Here is a 19715-nt window from a genome sequence, read left to right on the forward strand (position 1 = left end):
CTTGTTTTTTAGTTTGACTATGAATGAACTCTACATATTAGACAAGGAGACCCCCAAACCAAATGGTATACCAAATATAAATTAATATATCCATGTCAGATTTATTTGCATTCTTTGGGTATCCAATAAGGAACCATATCAAAATTAGTCACGATAAATTTTATTTTGTGGTAGGCAAGCTCAGATCTCAATATTAAATAATATAGATTAAGAACTTCTTTCACTTTGTTAATTTTAATTCTTTAGTTTGGATAAGCAATAAATTGTCATCATGAAAATGTGATTTTAACAACAATGCATTATTATGAACACGGATGTGTTTAATCGAATTCATTTGATTGTACTTTTGTTGCAAATAATCAAGAATATGCTTGTCCAACACATAAAGATAGGGCAATAAAGAACAACATCATTTGATAAACCCTGTAATAGGAAATAATAAGTGAAAGCAAACTACTATCACAAGATGAGCATTTGCATCAAAATATAAAATTAAAACATTTAAGAAATTTATCAAACATGCACATCAATTTATATTATATAGTGATATATGTTGGTAGACTAAATATATTGATATCATTGATTAAGCAATGTTAACATTCATTTTTGTCTTCCCTCTATTTAATAATATCATATTTCCACAATCCATTGCTAATGATAATGTTGCTTTTGGATTTGATTGTGTAAGTTTTTTTAACATCAACGTTTCGGATCACACTCTGTGATCCATCATCAGGATGATGTTAAAAAAACTTACACAATCAAATCCAGAAGCAACATCATCATTCCCTCTATTTACCTATAAACTTATTCATAGTTTGAACATAATGAATATTAACAAAGAAAAGTGCCACTCACTCGCTAGGTAGTACTTGTTTTCCACTATAAGTAGAAGATATTTTCTACCTCAAGTCAAATTGTGATATTACTATGAAAATTTAACTTAAATTTTTAAAATCGAAATTGAATTCTAATAACAATCAAGGCTAGAAAATTTCCACTATCCTTCAAGATAATGCAATTCGTAAATTTGGTTGCGTGAAAGTTTTTACATTAAGATTTTGTGGTGTATCATTTTTAATCTTTTAAACTTTTCTCATACTCATGATAATGGGTAGATACAAAACTTTCATACAATCAAATGAAGACACCTCATTATCATCATCTCTAAGGCAACGTCTATATAGCCACGAAAATGCACTTCCATACGAAGGAGAGGACTTAGTTGATTTTTTAGAAAGTTAGAAAAAGCAATGTAAAGGAAGTGCATTTTTGGCCATCTCTAATACTACAATTCTTATGTATATTTAATAAAAAGAAAATATAATTATTGATGAAAAAACTAACTGTATTTTGTAGAAAGAAATAAGTTACGTTGTAAAAGTTGAAACAAAGAAGAAAATACGTAAAAGCCCTCTTAAGTTACATTGACTCAAATTAAAAAAAGAAAAAAAAAAACGTATATCGTTGGTTGAGAGATACTTTGTGTCGTGATCCACTTGATCAGCAGCCGTACTGTGGAGTACGTAAACGTAAACGTCTGAAATAAATAAATTTTAAAATTTGAGGTGGTCAACAAATGCAGAATGTTGCGATCGTAATTTAGCAGTAGAGGAGTCAGAGAGAGCAGAGGCTATATACATGTATGTTGCAGGCCAAGTTGCGAGTTCGAATCTCGATGACGCCAATTTCTCCGTACAACTCGAACCAAAGGGCCCACGCAAATGACCCCGACCAACCTACAATTCGCCAAGATGCCGGAGCGGTTTTCTTGGATTCGTGGCGCTGTTCGTGACTGAGCAGAAAACATAGCAACGATAAACGATTTCCTAAAAAAGGAGGATCCAACCTTTTTTCAGGGGCAGGGGAATGACAAAGATCGGGTCGGGGTCGAGCCCCCGTAGCGTATTGGGGCCGTGGGAGATGGATGCCCAGGGCAGACTCCCCACGGCAGGGGAAAGGAGTTGTGTTACTGGGAAAGGTAATTGTGAGGAAAACAAGGATTGCTTTGGAAACCAGGTGTTCTTTGAAATCAAGGGTTTATCTGAAAACAAGGAATTTTCTGAGAATTTTCGCTTATTTGAAAATAGAGGCTGTTTAGAAAAATCGTGTGTATTTGAAAACCAGGGACTGTCCAAAAAGTATGGTCCACTGGGAAACGAGGACTTTTTCGAAAAATCTGGTTTGTTTGGATGCAAACAATTATCGGAATTCGAAAATGAGGTAATCTCTGAAACAACTGGAGGAAATGTGGGACTTTCTGAAAACAACGGCCTTTTAGAAAACAAGGCATTTTCTGAAAAATATGGAGGAAATGCGGTATTTTCTAAAAACAAGGGCATTTTAGAAAACAAGGGCTTCTCTGAAAACAGTGGCATTTTTGCAAACAAGTGCATTTTAGAAAACAAGGGCTTCTCTGCATACACTGGCATTTTTGCAAACAAGTGCAATTCTGGAAGCAAGGGCATCACTGAATACAAGGGCGTGTCGGAACACAATGATTTTTCTGGAAGCCAAAACTATTTCGATATTAAGGGCTTTTACGAAAACGAGGCTTTTTCTAGAAGGGGGAATTTATGTGTAAACGAGGGCTTTGCTGGAAGTGAGGAATATTCTGGGCATGAGGGGTTTTCGGAAAGTAATGGGTTTTCCATGAAAGGCTTTCAGTTCGGGGGTATGGAGGCTGATCCCGAACGTATAAACAAAATCGGCAGAAGAAGAATGGGAGTGTTGAGAGGACAACATGTGAAGGAAGACATAATTAAGGTTTCTGGTGATGAGAGATTTTCTGAAGATAAAGTTTTTTCAAAGAGTGGCCATAGGTTTGGGGCAGATGAAAACGAGCTCAAAAGGAATGGTTGGAGGAAATACATGGGGATTTCAAGAGTGAAACGTGCGAACGAAGAGAGAATTGGGGTGTATAGGGTTTTGGCCGCGAGCTTTGGCGAGTGTGACGGGAGTTATTGGGAGAAGAGGAGGAAAAAGGAGGAAGAGGACACAGATAATTACAGCGATCCACTTCTTGTTTTGGGATCGGATATAATGTTGATGATTTTGCATCGTCTAGATGCACGCAGCTTGGCACAGTCTATTTTGGTTTCACATGGATGGCAGGCATTGGCAGCCTGTGATCGCCTCTGGGCTAAAAAGGTAGGAGGACTTGAAAACTCACATACTTGAATACTTTTCAAAATGTGTGTAGAGTTGTTCGTGTCCTCTGATTCTTGTATGTAGAGAATGCTCGTGCTTTGTGGCCTCACAGAACATTATTAATCTTTAAGTCACGCACCTAATTCATCCACTTGTTAATTTTGTCGTGCTTTCTATTGAAATAAGAAATCCTTCGGCAACTCCGGTTTTCTTTTTTGGAAACAGTTCAGAATTTTTGTCAGACAACTAGATGAGGCTTTTAATCTGATGAGATTTGAACTTCGATCAATTGTAGGGGGGAATTATTTCTAACTGCTAGAGCAAGTTGCTACAGAAAATATGACGCTAAGCCATAGAAAGATCAATTCATTTTCAGACATAAAAGCTTAGAATCAGAACATCTGTGCTTGTAAACATTCTATCATAGGAGGACAAATGCAAGAACTGGAACAGGATCAGATGTTTTCAACATAAAATAAACAAACGTTTTCCTTGTCAGTCTTTTGGGTTTCTAAGAGAGGCTACTTAATACTAAGGGGAACTTTTAATTTGAGATCAGCTGGAAGATTGGCATCTGCACCCACTTTCATGACTTGCTGCTGTCAAGCCTGATGTATTCCTCGGGATGGATGTTCTAGGTGACCATTTTAAACTTATGGTTGATGGGGACACTAAACTTAAACCCTCTTTGTTTGTCATTTTTGGGAATGGGTGAAGGTGGCTGTGCTAAATCTTTGTTGAATGTTGACACCAGAACCAAATTCCTATATAATTTTTATATACATTATTTTGCACCAACTTTAATTACACATGATGACCCAGATGTTTGATTTCCTTGAAGCCTCCATATAACCCGAGGGGTTTCCTCTGTGGTGGGGTCTAGGAGTGTTGCCTCGGAGGTCATATAGAATCACACTTAATAAAGATGCTTGCAGATTAGCAGCTGTCCATTTTAACTATTTCCTTTGCATTGCGAATTATCAATTACACGTATGTATATGGATTGTGCTGGACAAGATAGCCCCTCTCCTTCAAATGAATGCCGTGTTTAAAATGTCCTGATTAAAAGAATTCTAATATAGCTGTTTCTGTATATCACCTGAATTCTGGAAATTTAGGTTGTTGTCCACCAGCTACTTGTAGGGTTTGAAATCAATTCAGCATGGATTCTTCTTTGAACGGTCTATTCAGTTGCTCTTCCTTGAAGAGGACACCAAGGGGAGCTGGAGCATGAGCATTGAAAAGCTTTAAATTGTGAAAAGTTGTTCAGGAACTAGGATAGCACATTCAGCCAAGATAGGAAACAATGCATTAAGTAATAATAATATTACAATATTTTTGAACGAAGTCGAAATAAAGCCCGACGTTAGTCAGATAACATGTTCTTTATGATGGGCATTTTTTTTTGTTTAAAAGATTAGAGATATTAGATGAATTAGAATTACAGTTACTGTATGCTCATATACATTCAAGTTGGTTTAATGGTTAATTAGTTTTTTCGTTCCTAATTTCAAGTTAACTGTTCAGTTTCTCATTACCTTTCCTAACTTTTTTCTAATAGCTTTCACAACTTATTTAGTTAGAGTAGCCCATGCCTGAACCATAACAAGTTTAGGCTATGACACTGTCATTGGCTCTCAAGCTGTTCAAAGATGCCACCTTTGGGTTCTCTTTCAATCGCCATGACTGTGCTTTGTTGCTGCACTTTTATCATTGTGCAATTGAAAGTAAATATTTTGCTAATAAAACTACAGCCTGGGAGCAATCTGTAGTGGTTGAAATACCCTTTTATTACCTCTTAATCAATTCTTCAAAGAACCAAACAATCTATCCTAGGAAAACTGATAATAAAAACTTCAAATTAGTGTGAATGAAATCTGAATACAGAGAAAATAGACCATGGTTAACTCAAAGTTGGGTCCTGATAATGGACCAGAAAATGTGGTTTTTTATTTTGATTCTCTGTAACATTATGGATTGTGGAATCTTGAAGTGTCTTGAGTATTCATTTTCCCAAAATACATCCATATCCTTGCAAATGTCAAATTCTTCATGAGATGGTTCCAATATCATAGGCACACTTTTAATCTGTACAAAATCTCTTAGCACTGGGGTATGCTGTATATTTTTTCCCCACCTGAATGTGTATGATATTTTATGAGTTTTAACATTTTTTCACAAAGGTATTCTTGAGAACACAAGAAAAGAGTGTGCTGTTGATGTTATCTCTCTTTATAGACACACACATAACCTTATAGCTATCTGCACTTAGCACATTAAACTTCCATGGAGAGAAGATCCTTTTAAATGCTGGGACATCTTCTGTATTTTTCATTTGTGAATAGTTGTCAAATGATTTTTTAAAATTCTTCTTGTACTGTATGCAGTGTGAACAATTGTGGTTTGGTAAGGCACATCTTCCTCGCTCAGCAATGCAGAGAGGGCTACCGAAATTGGCGGCCTACTCCATTTCTGTCCGAGATGCTAAACGAGTAAGCTAATGCAGCTTTCATGTGTTACTAGACAAGTTAGTTTTTCTTCTAACTGCTAGTATGGGAATTAAATGTTTGTTGCATGTGCACCATATTGTGTGCGAGATGATAAACATGTACATAGGATCAATCTAAATGTAGATCCTTAGTAGTTAAATCAAAGATGGTTTGTTAAAGATTATACTATATATATGCCAAAAAGAAAACAACATATTTAAGCATGAGAATAATTGGTGCTTAATGTTGTAAGATAGCCTTTATTCCAGAATTTTAATACATTTATTTATACAATTAAACTTGGAATGTGGTTTGTAGATTGTGTACATTACGAACCTTGTTTCAATGTGAACTTGAATTGTTAACTCAATCTAGTCCTCTTTTTGTAAGCCTATTTTATTGGGTGCTTTTTAAATTCAGTTATTTTTTGGTTCATTGATTTTTGATGGAGGATATTCAGAGCTTTTAATTCAGATTTTCTTTGACCATTATTTCTTGGTTCCATGCCTCCTCTCCACTCCTCCCAAACACACCCCAACACTACCCTTCTCATGTTTGTAATTGTATCTAATTCCAAGCACCACCCCATAAACAATGATGTAATTTCCACATTTGAGTGGTATCTGCCTTTTGCCATAAGATTGTCATCGCCCAACATAATGGACACTTTATGCAAGATTTCATTGGTTTCGAATTTCATTTTTTTCAATCTATTCGTGGAAACTTTCCCTAAAAATACAATCATTGGTTTTGTGGCCTGTTGGCCATTTTTGCTCCCCATTTAGCTGATCGTTGATAACCGATCAAAGAAATCTTCAATGGGCTAGATCCTTTGCTGTGGGTTAACATGCTAAAGTTGGTGGCTAACATTTCGTGTTAGCTCGGTTCCTTCTTTATCCGAGTTGGTTCAGGTTCTTCATTAACTAAGTTAACTCGGTTTACTCTTCGCTTGAGTGACTCAGTTTTGGCTTGGTCTGTTCTTTGACTGAGTGAACTCGGTTTCCTCTTTTGTCAAGTTGTAGGTTAACATGTGCGTCTACAGAGGTTAACATTTCGTGTTAACCGTTTTCGCTATTTCAAAATGCTTACCTTTTTGCCTATTTCAGAAAGTGACTGTTCTTGCTTCCGCGAAATGGTGAAGTTGTTGCTGCCTCCTTCATTGTGCATTTGGAAATGTGCCAACCAACAGTTTTGTGCCACGTGGCAGATTCTTCTCTTGCTGGGTTGCTTTGAATCAGACGGTTCTCGTATTTTCACATTTCTGCCTTTTGCTCTTGCGAAGATGCGATGACCGTTAGATTTGGGTGCATCTTGTGGGGATTTCTTGTTGTATCTCAGCCGTCCACTCGATATGAAGCTGATCTACATCTATGATTGGGTTTTAATCATCTGTTGGGGAGATTTTCGCAGCATCTGGGCTGTTTGTTTCAAAGGGAAGATCTTCATCGACAGTCCGCATCTTTTCTGGGCAAATCAAATTTATTCCTTGTGGGTCAACGCTGCATTTTTGAAGCGGGTTAACATCTCGTGTTATCCCATCTCGCATTTTTTGATAGCGGCGCAAATTCATTTGTTATGATCATGACATGTTACAAGGACTGTTTCTTTAATACAAACTGACATTTTTGGCCTTGTTCCACGACACCAATACATCTCCATGCTTTGTTATTGATTATAATGATCATATCTCATGGGATTTGATCTCTTATGGCTGGATGTATTGTTTTGGTTTCTTCCTATCACTTCTACAACAAAGATGATTTCAAGGTCAGATTTAGTTTTGATATTCATTTATTGGCTTCTCTGCAACTCAACTCCACCAAGATGGGGTTTGAACTCCATAGTTTAGATCTGAGATATGCCTGATCTATAAAGGCAGTTGTAGATATCTTTCAAAAGGTTCTTCTTTGGTTCTCTTGCAGTTACTTATGCTCTGCAACTATAATTTCTTGTTTCACCATACATTAATGAAATATCTTGTTTTACCTTTTCCTATATTGAGATCTTGTGCAAATTTCTACCTTGTGTTGAGTGATTCTTGTTTCTATTCTTATCTTATAGGTTGTGTTCCCTGGCTGGTAGTTGTTGTCTCGTGAATAGTCTTCCCTACAATATTTGTTAAGTTATAACCTTCATGTATGTATTTGGGATGGCACAAGGTTAGGAAATGTGTATGTTTAGATGTTTTATTGGTGTTGCGTATTAATAGGCAGAGCTGTAACCATATATTTCTATCTTGGTGCATCACCCCCCCTTTCCTTTCTACATTTCTTTCAGTTTCCTTCTCTCTTTTCCTTCACAACAGTAGTTTAGGTGCACCTTGATAGTAAGGAAGTCGACCTTCTTTGGAGATCAAGCCACAGAGCGCACGTCCCACACTTATAAGTTATTTCCATGTTACACAAGGTCGCTTGAGGGTCATACCTCAAGCAAGGGTGCAGACTTTTGTGTCACTTGGTGGGACAAATAGATTCAACTACACAAGTCCGCTGGTTAGCTAGTTTGAAGATCCATTCTCTGAGAAATTGGGTGTTTTTTTTGTGCCATCAGCCTTTGGAGGCACTCATTCAACACCATGATGTCTCTATGCATCTACCTGTTTCAACAGACGAAGTGCTGGTATGATTTTTAGTTTTTATGTCTCTTCAGGATTTCTATGAAGATGTTTGCTTAAATGCTTTATCATGGATCCCCTTCATAGAGATGCCTCCCATTTTCCCCCATACCATGAAAAGGCTATTCCTCATCCCTCCCTTTCTCTATCTTAGCCACAACTTGGTTATGACCAACATGATTACCCAGATCACTAGGAGGCTGATTTTACTCCAACCCATCATGTCATCTATGGCAATGAATATGTGAAAAGTTTCCCCTTCCAAGTTCATCACAGTCAAGGATTTCCAGGAGCAACAAGAGAAACAAATGAAGTCAGACCTTAGTTTAAAGCTTTTTGAGCTTCAGTAGCGTTCAAATAGTTTGGGATCCGGGTTTGCTGAACTTTCCAAGCTTTTTAACTATGTTGAAAATCCATACCATGATACAGATTGTGGGAATTTTTCTTATGTTATGCTCCCTATGACTTCTTGGATTAAGGAGTTGCAGGATGACAAGGAGATGTGGGAGAATGATCCTTATGTTTGCGGCAGGGTGTTTGAAGCATTTGACATTTTCAATGAAGCTCACCAGGCCCTTCAAAAAGTGCAGCAAGAGGAAGATTTAAAACAGAAGAAAATTGAGGAGGCAAGGCTCAAGCTTGCCCAAAAGCAGAGAGCTGGAGCACAAGAGCTTCCAAGGCATAGACTTGCCAGCTTCAAACAAAGCAGCCCTCCTCAGATTTCCACTTCAATCTATCGTGAACCTCAGCCTGCACTTCAGACACCTCCACATGCTGATGATGGCAAGCCCACAAATGACTATTGTCCCTTCTTTGTTGTTTATGAAGAAGTGGATATATCTTTGCCCACATTAGAGACACCAAAAGAGAAGCTTCCAATCGAATAACATGTGTTGCAGCAAGGGGTCATGGAGGAAAAGAACAATGAGGTTGTTCCTTTTCTTGAGGAACAAAATTTGGCTTTTGAGCCTAGGGTGGAGCTTGAGGGCCTGCTGCAAAAGGGAGAAAAGCAAGAACAATTGTTGCAGCAGGAGGTCTCCCATGATATGGTGGAGCAAGAAACATTGCTTAGGCTCCCCAAGTAAAAAGAGGTACAAATTGCTGCCCATGAGCCAACACATACTCCAGAGGGAGAAATATTGTTGCAGCAGCTAGAAGCACAATGAAGGCAGTTCGAGGCAGAGCTTGCAAAGCGGTTGGAAGCCCAACAACAAGAGCATGAGGCAATTCTTGCAAGGCAGTTGGCTGCACAAAAAGAAAGGTGTGAAAAAGAAATACAAGTGAAGCTAATGAGTATGTTGTCTGCTACAACAAAGACATCAGAGGAGGCACATCCAGCTCTTTCCTCTACATCACAAGAGTGTGCACAAGTGCAGGAGGTGCAGCCTCTTGTTTGCAAGGATTGACATGGGCTAGAGGAGGAACATATGTTGCAGCTGCAACACGAAGAAACACACATCCATAACATCAGAGCCAACTCTTGTCAGCCATAAGGATTTGGAGGTTGCTGTAAAAACCCTTGGTTTTTCCTCTGCAAATCTTAGACAGCCAATGAACTAATTCCATTGTTTTATTTTATTTTAACTATATCTCTTTGAATTCTTCAGTTTGCATATTAACACAATGGAGAACACAATGACCATTAAAATAACTCCAGATTTGTTTAAATTTATTAAAATGGGAAGACGAGTTTTTATGAGCAAACTTATTATCAAATTACAATATTTTGCAAGGACTTGTTTGTTGAATATGTTTGCAATTGCCTCCAATTAGCAAGGACGTCTAGAATGCATTCACGTGGCTTCAATATTTGGTGGTTGCCACCTCCAATTTCAAATGCAACTAGACTTCACCCCTAATATCCGAATGGTGAATTCCGATTCCAATTACAACAACAGCAAAATTATAAAGGATGTCTGATGTCAGTGTCACTTCACGGGTTACCCACGTGATTGCAGAAGATTTGCTTGGCCACTTGCTAGCCGTATTTCAATTTCGCCAATCACTTGCAATACCTCAATACTAAAACCCCCAATACCACATGTATTTCCAGAATGACACTTCCAACTATCACAATAACCAGTTCAAGTCCTCCTTAATTGCCAAACAGCAGCAATTAATTAACCTCCAGGATGTTTTTCTCCTTAGCCACAATGAACACAGTAGGAGAATCCAACAAATATTAAATCCACTATACTTCAGTAGTGGAATGAAAACACTTCTCAAATACAATGATGAACAGTAGAGAAGTTGGGCAAACTTAGCTATAACTCAGTAGCTAAATTGCAAAAAGAATTTCCACCCGTATAAATCAACAAAGGCATACGGTTTAGAACCCAGGAAAAAGCCACGAAGGCACAAAATCAAATATATAATCAAGCGTACTTTTCCCAATGAAATGAGCTCTCATTTATAATCCTTTGTTGGCCAAAGTTTCCTAAAAAACTCCACCTCAGAAATTGTAGAAGTTTCCCAAAAGAGCTCAACACTTGAAACTTTCCAACACACTTTTGAAAAATATCTCTTAATGTCATTATTATAATAATATAAACATTATTATAATAATGCAACTAAATAATTAATGAATAAATAAGAGCTCAAGCAATTATTAACTTTATTTATTGCAGGTAACGACCAATTGCTAAAGCCACCCACTGTACTGCAAAAAATAGCAACTGCCAAAAATAGGCCTACCAAAAATAGTAAATCTACAGCTGGGACCCCCAAAACACCCTGTTAGCTCACGAGGGTCGCTATGATAAGCTAACTCCATCAAATGCGCAGACTTGCCAAAAATAGGGACATTACAATTGCAGAGCACAACATGGTCAAGGCTGATTGCCTAGACCCTAAATCATCAAGAGGATGCCCCATAAGGCATCTAGCTTTGCAACAATGCATGTTGCCCCCGACCATGCTTACTCTTGAGCACGAGGGAGAGTTCTACAAGAAAGAGCAAGCACATTTTGCTCAAGAAGATGGTGTCCTAGTGCTAGAGAGCTTCATTTTTCTCAGCATTGGGAAGGTGTTTCAAAGTGCAGCAATATGTCTCTCATGTTGGCTGCTATTTTCAGTTGCAAATATACATGGGAAAAGAAATCAGCTTGTAACGAAGGATAGTTATTTCAACAAGCTAGTCAATGGCTTTGTTTGATTTTTTGTGTTGTAAATAATTGTACTTAGTAGAGTAGGAGTTTTTCAGCTTTCCAAGAAGTGTGCGCGCACAACTTTCTAGAGCTTTCCGTGGTTTTTCAGAGCTCCTCGGAGTTTTTGTTTTTTGCTGGTTGCAGGTGGGATAGCGCATCATTTCTTTTGGTGACTCTATGCCCAATGGATTGCTTAAGGCCACCGATCTATTCTTAGCAGGCAAGCATCCCCTCCAAGTCGCCAAGAATGTTGGCCATTTTTGCCCCCCATTTAGCCTATCACTGATAACCGATAAGAGAAATCTTTGATGGGCTAGATCCTTTGCTATGGGTTAACACGCTAAAGTTGGCGGCTAACAATTCGTGTTAGCTTGATTCCTTCTTTAACCGAGTTGGCTCGGGTTCTTCATTAATTGAGTTAATTCGGTTTACTCTTCACCCGAGTGACTTTGTTTTGGCTTGTTCTGTTCTTTTGCCGAGTTGCTTGGTCTCTTCTTTGACTGAGTGAATTTGGTTTCCTCTTTTGCTGAGTTGCGAGTTAACAAGTGTGTTTGCAGGGGTCAATATTTCGTGTTAATCGTTTTTGCTATTTCGAAAGGCTTACCTTTTTGCCTATTTCAGAAAGTGACTGTTCTTGCTTCTCCGAAATGGCGAAGTTGTTGCTGCCTCCTCCATCGTGCGTTGGGAAATGTGCCAACCAACAGTTTTGTGCTATGTGGCAGATTCTTCTCTTGCTAGGTTGCTTTGAAATTGACAGTTCTCGTATTTTAGCATTGCTGCCTTTTGCTCTTGCGAATATGTGATGGCTGTTAGATTTGAACACATCTTGTGGGGATTTCTCGTTGCATCTCGGCCGTCCGCTCGATATGAAGTTGATCTACATCTACGGTTGGGTTTTAATCATTTGTTGGGGAGATTTTTGCAGTGTTTGGGCTGTCCATTTCAAAAGGAAGTCTTCATTGACGGTCCACATCTTTTGTAGGCAAATCAAATTTGTTCCACGTGGGTCAACTCTGCATTTTTCGTGGTGGGTTAACATCTCGTGTTATCCATCCCATGTTTTTTGATGGCGGCGCAAATTCATTTGTTACGGCTATGACACATTACAAGGACTGTTTCTTTAATACAGACTGACACTTTGGGCCTTGTTCTATGATGCCAATACATCTCCATGCTTCTTTATTGATTGTAATGATCAAATCTCATGGGATTTGATCTCTTACGGTTGGATGTATTATTTTGGTTTCTTCCTGTCACTTCTACGACAAAGATGATTTCAAGATCAGATTTAGTTCTGATATTCATTTATTGGCTTCTCTGCAACTCAACTCCATCAGGTTGGGGTTTGAACTCCATAGTTTAGATCTGAGTTATGCTTGATCTATAAAGGCAGTTGTTGTAATGACCCTACTCAAATCTGATCCCAAAATGCTGATAGAGGTTCAAGAAAACACTTTGCTTACAAGGGTCATATGACTGGTATAAAATTTCAGTTTGCTTTTATGGCTCTTTCCTTCCCTTAGCATCAATAAGAATGCTTGCAAGAAGACTCTCAATTGACTAAATAATGACCTAACATGTATGTGCAACTTATTTTGACAATATTCAATGCATATATGTGACTGAAACTACTTGCAATATGCAGCTACAGCAACTAGTAATTTTGACAAACATTTGGGATGCAAAATTATAACATTATTTATGCCAAAAAAGGAACCTACAGCCAATTGACATTTTGTCAAACAATTGACATGCAAACTCATAAGCTGATCATGAATGATAAATACATATTCAATTACACTATATCAGACTAGCAACTTATGTTTCTTTTATTGCACATAAAATGTCAACTACAATGCTAGTATGAAATGATCCGCATGAATAATGCTTAAATCTGTTACAACATTTCACCTACAGCCATACCTCCTAATATGCATCTAAATGATAAGAAAAATGCATGTAATATCCAAAGGAACCTAGTTGTAGATGGCTGTAATAATTTTCTCCAATGCTATCTTTCTGCTTTGCCTTTTTTCTGCTCTGCTTTTTTCACTTGCTTTTTTTAGATCTGCGTTTTCGCTTTGCTTTTTTGAACTGCTTTTTCGGATCTGCTTTTTCAGATTGCTTTTTCGGATTGCTTTTTTGGACTTTTCGGATCTGCTTTTTTGGACTACCTTTTAAAACTCAAACCCTCAAGTAGTCTGAGTATACAAATTAAGCTCAACTTGAAATGGCTGAATACCACTTCCAAAGTGCAACCCTTCAGAAGATCTTTCACTTCTTCAGTTATGCAATCTCTTAAGTGGTATCGTTCTCAAGGATTATGCTGAATATTTGCAGACCTGGATGGTGCCACAAATGCTCATAGAGAATGGTAGTAGAATCATCAATTCCTGTCTCTCCAAATGAGAGGCCAAGCCCTCTATTTATTTACTTTTCTAAGAAGTTACTAAAGACTTCTAGAAGCATCCTTTTCTAAGAAGTTACTAAGAACTTTTAGAAACATCCATTATAAAATCCCATTATAATGCACTTTTATAATAAAATAACTTTATAAAATAAAAAGTGCAACTCAACTTAGAATTATAACATGTAGGCCCAATATAAGAAGTAATGATAAAATATAAATAATATCTCCAAGAGCATAATAAACCATCCAATCCCCAAATAAATGCCAGAATGACTCTCTCATCACAACCACTAGTCTACGAGAGTCCATGATAGACTGATCTGGCACGCAAAATGATGTCAGCCAAAACGGGGACATTACCGTTGTAAATATCTTTCAAAGGCTTCTTCTTTGGTTCTCTTGTAGTTGCTTATGCTCTATAACTGTAATTTCTTGTTTTGCCATACATTAAAAAAATATCTTGTTTTACCTTTTCCTACATTGAGCGATCTTGTGCAAATTTCTGCCTTGTGTTGAGAGACTCTTGTTTCTATTCTTACCTTACAGGTTGTGTTCTCTGGCTGGTAGTTGTTGTCTCGTGAATAGTCTTCCCTACAACATCTGTTAAGTTATGACCTTCATGTATGTATTTGAGATAGCACAAGGTCAAGAAATGTGTATGTTTAGATGTTTTATTGGTGTTATGTGTATTAATAGGCAGAGCTGTAACCATATATTTATCTTGGTGCATCATCCCCCTTTCCCTTTCTGCATTTCTTTCAGTTTCTTTTTCTCTTTTCCATCCCAACAGTAGTTTAGTTGCACCTTGATAGTAAGGAAGCCAACCTTCTCCGAAGATTTAGCCTCAGAGCGCAATTCCAACACTTAGTTATTTCTATGTTACACAAGGTTTCTTGAGGGTCATACCTCAAGCAAGGGTGCAGAATTTTGTGTCAACATGGCCCAAAGAGAGAAATTTGCCAACATGGTTAGTGGAAAGGTGGTAGTCACTGGCCACCTCCAAGCATCCAAAATTACCTTTGAATGTGGTATCCCTTTTGGGATCACAGTTTCTTCCACATAAGATATCTACCACTTTGTAGAGGATTACGAGCGATGTATTTTTGAGTTTGTATTGACTCATGTACTTGTCTATCTTCTCACTAATCCTTGGCATTGCTTTCCTTGGCATTGCTTTTCCTTAGATCCGTGAAGGTCATTGCATGAACACGATCCTTTGACTCGATGACCACATTAGAAAGTTGGGCTGTGTCCATGCTTCCCTCTTTTTTGACCATAATATTTTGAAATGTTTGAATGTTGCAAGTAGACTTGAGAGGATCTTCATCACTTTGTTAATCCTCCAGTAATTTGATCTCCCCTAGGACAACATTTGTCATGATAAGAGAATGTCCTTCCAAATGCAATTTTAGAAATGTGATTGTCTTTGGTAACTAGACCTGAGCACAACCTTAGCTTATGCTATTAATTGGTTCCAAGAATCGATTTGTGTGTATTCAATGTCAAGGGACAACCTCTTCAATCCCTAGCTATATAGCTTGCCCTGGAAGGCCTTGTGCTTTTCTTAGATGTACCATTGAAATTCACCTACACCCAACTAGCATGAAGGTGACATCATTTCGTCTAACCACCTCTAGAAAATGAAATCGATTAACCTTTTCTGACCCATGAACATACCCTTGTCGCTGCACCTTGATTTTGTAGTTTGTTTTCTTAAATTTAAGATCTTCAACTTGTTTAAAATGCATTGTTTGCTTTTTGGATTTGGTTATTGTTATTATGAATGCTCACTATATTTGTTTCTCTCATTTAAGTGAATTCTACATCTAATGAGAATCTCAAAGTTTATATGCCATCAATTTGTTTGGTGTACTTTATGAAGTCATAGTATAGCACATAGTAACCTCCATATGCATGAATGACTGACAATCATTTATACAATATCCAATCCATATACAATGGTTGTGCAACAGAGAATTATGATAGTGAATTGTAGAAAACTGTGTTGTTGGTCTCTGTACAATCCTTTTTATTTTACTTAAATATTTTCATTTTCACCATTTTGTTATTTTCAATTTATTTTTATGCTTAATACTAATAATTCTAGCCATGAGATGCATTAGTTATGGTATAGATTATTTTGTTCCATCACTATTTACTACTATCACATAAGCATTATATAGATTAACCATCTAGGTTTAGACTTGGTAAACGTTAGAGCTAAGGATATTTTAAGACAGCCTAGTTGTAAGTGTTAAGATGTAGGCTACTGAAAGAAATACTTTCTGAATCTTTTCTGAGGATGATGATTGAATTATGAGTCTGGTAATCTACACAATTTGTCTTGAACTGTACATGAACGATTTGCACAGGTGATAACTTTCTTCTTTATTGTTTTGATTATAGAATTTGACTTTTGGTAGTGTTGAACACCGCTGGATGCTGGGGTAGGTGAATCATTATGCACACGGACTTAACTTAGCCTGTTATACATCTCTAATAATCAACTTTAATCCAACTAACCATCAATGAAAGATATTGCCATGAACACACATATTAACATCGGATTTACTGGGAAATGTGAATATGGGAAAAACCATGTTGAGAATCTACTCACATTATGATTAATTGTTACAATATTTTTTAGGCACACTGCTTTCTGACGAAGAACTTGCAAGCTAAAGTGTACTACATTAGAGCAAGATACAGACCTTCACAAGTTTCCAAAAGAGAAGACAATTTTCTAGCAGGTTCAAGGAAACGATAATATGAAAAGATATTGGATCTCCTGATCAAACTCTGTATATACTTAATCAAATTTGCACCCTTTTGCCTTATCTCTTTCTCTTATTATTTTGCCTTCCTATTCAATCCATACATAGTTCACACCAGTTCTGCACTTGATTCATCCTTTCACTCTCATATATATACTAGCTTTCACATTGAAAATTCAACAAGGTTGGCCACATGGAAATTAAAATATGTACATGTAAATTTGGCCACGATGAGGACAATCACTTAATGTGGTCTTCCTCAAGAGATGAAGAGGAGCCAAATACATCATAACATATTGTCCATAAATGAATTTATTAAAGCACAATTACTGCAACCATCTTTAAGGTTAGACCCAAGAGAAAACTGAACTAGCTTTCACATTGAAAACTCATCAAGGTCAACCATACGGAAATTAAAATATGTACATATAAATTTGGCCACCATGAGCACAATTACTTAATGTGGTCTACCCCAAGAGATGAAGGGGAGCCAAATACATCATAACATATTATCCATACATGAATTTATCATAGCACAATCACTGCAACCATCTTTAAGCTTAGACCCAAGAGAAACATTAAGACACATTAGTGGGCCGACCCAAAAACACTCTTTAATACACATGATGCCATGCAAAGCACAATACACCATGGTATCGCATGTTTCAATCTCTTTACCATTTCTCGAAAACATATATAGATCAACAAGTAATAAATTACTTCATTAGAATCAGTTGAGTTGGTCAGAGACCAATATAGACAACAATATTGAATCAGAACAACATATTAATATCCCTAAATTGGAATACAACACAAATGTTAACAACATGTCCACCAAATCGCATAGCTTGATGTGCCAATGGAAAGCATTTTTTGGACCTCTCCTGACTATTACTGACAATCATCCCTTTAGTATTGCACAGGTAATTGGTAAACTATTGGATAAATTAATGAATGAGCAAGTGTAGTAACCCAGTTCCGGTTATGGCTTAACCAAATTAATTTCATCAACATCAATTACCTTACCCATTCATTATGTTGTCATTTTAATGAACACTTGGCAGGCAAAGCTAATTATCACTATAGATAATGCTAAAGTCTTGAGCACAATGCAAATAGATTTTGCCCAATTAACGATGTAGTCAATCAAATCTCTGAACAATCCAGCCTTGGAAAAACTAATATTTAATTCTGTAACAATAGGATCACTGTAATTCTGAAGTTATGCACTAATTATGACAAATGATTTATAATTGGATATGACCCTTCACTTCCATCTTAGTTTGACTTGCCACAATGAAATACTGAAATAAAATAGTGAAACATACACTAGTTTCTAAAGCCAGATGGAACTCTTTATTTTGATTGCAAATGCAAGTGAAAATTACAATCAAGGAAATGGAACCTGGTAAATATATCAGAACTCCCAGAGGCTAATGATGCATAGGATTCCTTCCTGCAAGGTCAATGTGTAGCTGCAGAATTGAGCGAACAGATCATAGATTCTCTCCAAGCTGGATGCTACTTTCATCAATAATAATCAGTCAAAAATCCCATCACTGACCCAGCATCATACGCATAATTCTTCTGATATCAGGTGCAGCCCTCTTGCTAATAATTGTAGCTCAAAGGTGATTATTTAGTGGTCACGAATCTGCCTTTAGACGCCCAATATATCAAACGCGGACCCTGAATAAGGAAGCACAGGCCTTCATAAAGGTGACACAGACCTGGAAAAAGAAATGCAGGCCCTGAGAATGTTCTAACGCTGCTACAGGATGGAACAGCAGCACCACAGTGCACACTGATTTTCCACAATCAGAATCACAGGTCTTTAGAATTTAATCGCAGCCTCCAGATTCTTCAAAATTAGACAGTTGTAGAAATTAAAGACTTTCTCAGCAGTCCACACATATGCAGATCAACCTTCAATGATAATGCAACTAGATTCCAAACAATGACATCTCCCAATAACAGATTGTACAGTAGGAAGACTCCCCTAATTCTCAAACTTACAATTCTTAGAATTGAACTCACTACGATTCTCAGCCAAAGCTTCTTCCAAAGCAAGAGTAGTACAGAAATGGAAGATGCAATTAATTTCTCTTCTCAGCCACAGTAGATACAGCAGAGAAGTAATGGCAACTTTGCTATACTTCAGCAGCAAACTTGCAAAGACACCACTAAAAAGGCAGACTCTTATACCTCAGGAAAGGCATGAAAAATCAGACTTTCTGGAATGTCATAAAGACAACAAAAACAAATAAATATTTAAGCATGCCTTTTCCAATGAAATGAGGTCGTATTTATAATGCTTTGTTGGTAAAAGTTTCCAAAAGAACTCAACTTCAGAAATTAGGAAAGTTTCCCAAAAGAACTCCGCTCATTAAACTTTCGAACACAACATCACTTTAAATATTTAATACTTGGCTTAGGCATATAATAAATGACCCTTTCCAATGATGGCTCAGCCCTCAACTTTAGTGAAATTATAACTTTATAATAAGCCATTTAATGATTTAATAATAATTTGGCCACCAAAATGATAACAATTCTTAAAATACTTATCCTTTAAATAAGCCGTCTGAAACAGGAGTCACTCTTATTATTTCCTCATGTGACCAAATGCACTTTCCAAAAATAGAAAGGGTCCATCTCAATCAATACTCAACTTACCACAAATAGTAAGTATACAAAACTAAGCCCAAACGAAGTCCAATCTGAGCCAAACAAAGACCAACCTGTAACTTACTGAATTGTGGAGAAGACAAGACCCTCCCAAGTCAAGCCACTACCTCAAAAGACCCTCTGTACACAATATTTAGCCTATGAGGATCAATATACAAAGGCTAATCCGTGAAACTCCGATGTTGGCAAAAATAGGGACATTACAACAAGATGCTTATTTATAGATTACAGAGACAATGTCTTGTTTACTAAACAATTGTTGTTATTAAAAACATTCCAAGATATAGAAGACTTACAAAATTGATCATTAAATAATAATAAAAGGATATTATAGAGATATTATACCCTCCCTTAATGATCAATCTGTCTATGAGACCAAGGAGCCTCCTGAACTCAACAAGCTTATTTGGAAGTAGGGACATAGTGAGGATATCAGTAGTCTGG

At 37.1% G+C, this 19715-nt stretch overlaps 1 protein-coding gene across 1 annotated transcript in view; it reads left to right on the plus strand.

Annotated features, from left to right (window-relative positions):
* The first annotated feature begins 1493 nt into the window (after window positions 1-1493).
* The window catches only part of LOC149554511 (uncharacterized), a 60117-nt gene continuing 41895 nt past the window's right edge, over window positions 1494-19715 (plus strand). The window contains exons 1-2 of the mRNA XM_089828559.1: window positions 1494-3150; window positions 5538-5642. Coding sequence (XP_089684685.1) covers window positions 1870-3150; window positions 5538-5642 — 1386 coding nt within the window. The 5' untranslated portion in view covers window positions 1494-1869. The remainder of the gene's footprint in view (window positions 3151-5537; window positions 5643-19715) is intronic.

Source organism: Cupressus sempervirens, chromosome 5 (assembly GCF_028749045.1).
Source record: "Cupressus sempervirens isolate cs-2001-9-10 chromosome 5, ASM2874904v1, whole genome shotgun sequence".
In the NCBI taxonomy this organism is placed as follows: Eukaryota; Viridiplantae; Streptophyta; class Pinopsida; order Cupressales; family Cupressaceae; genus Cupressus; species Cupressus sempervirens.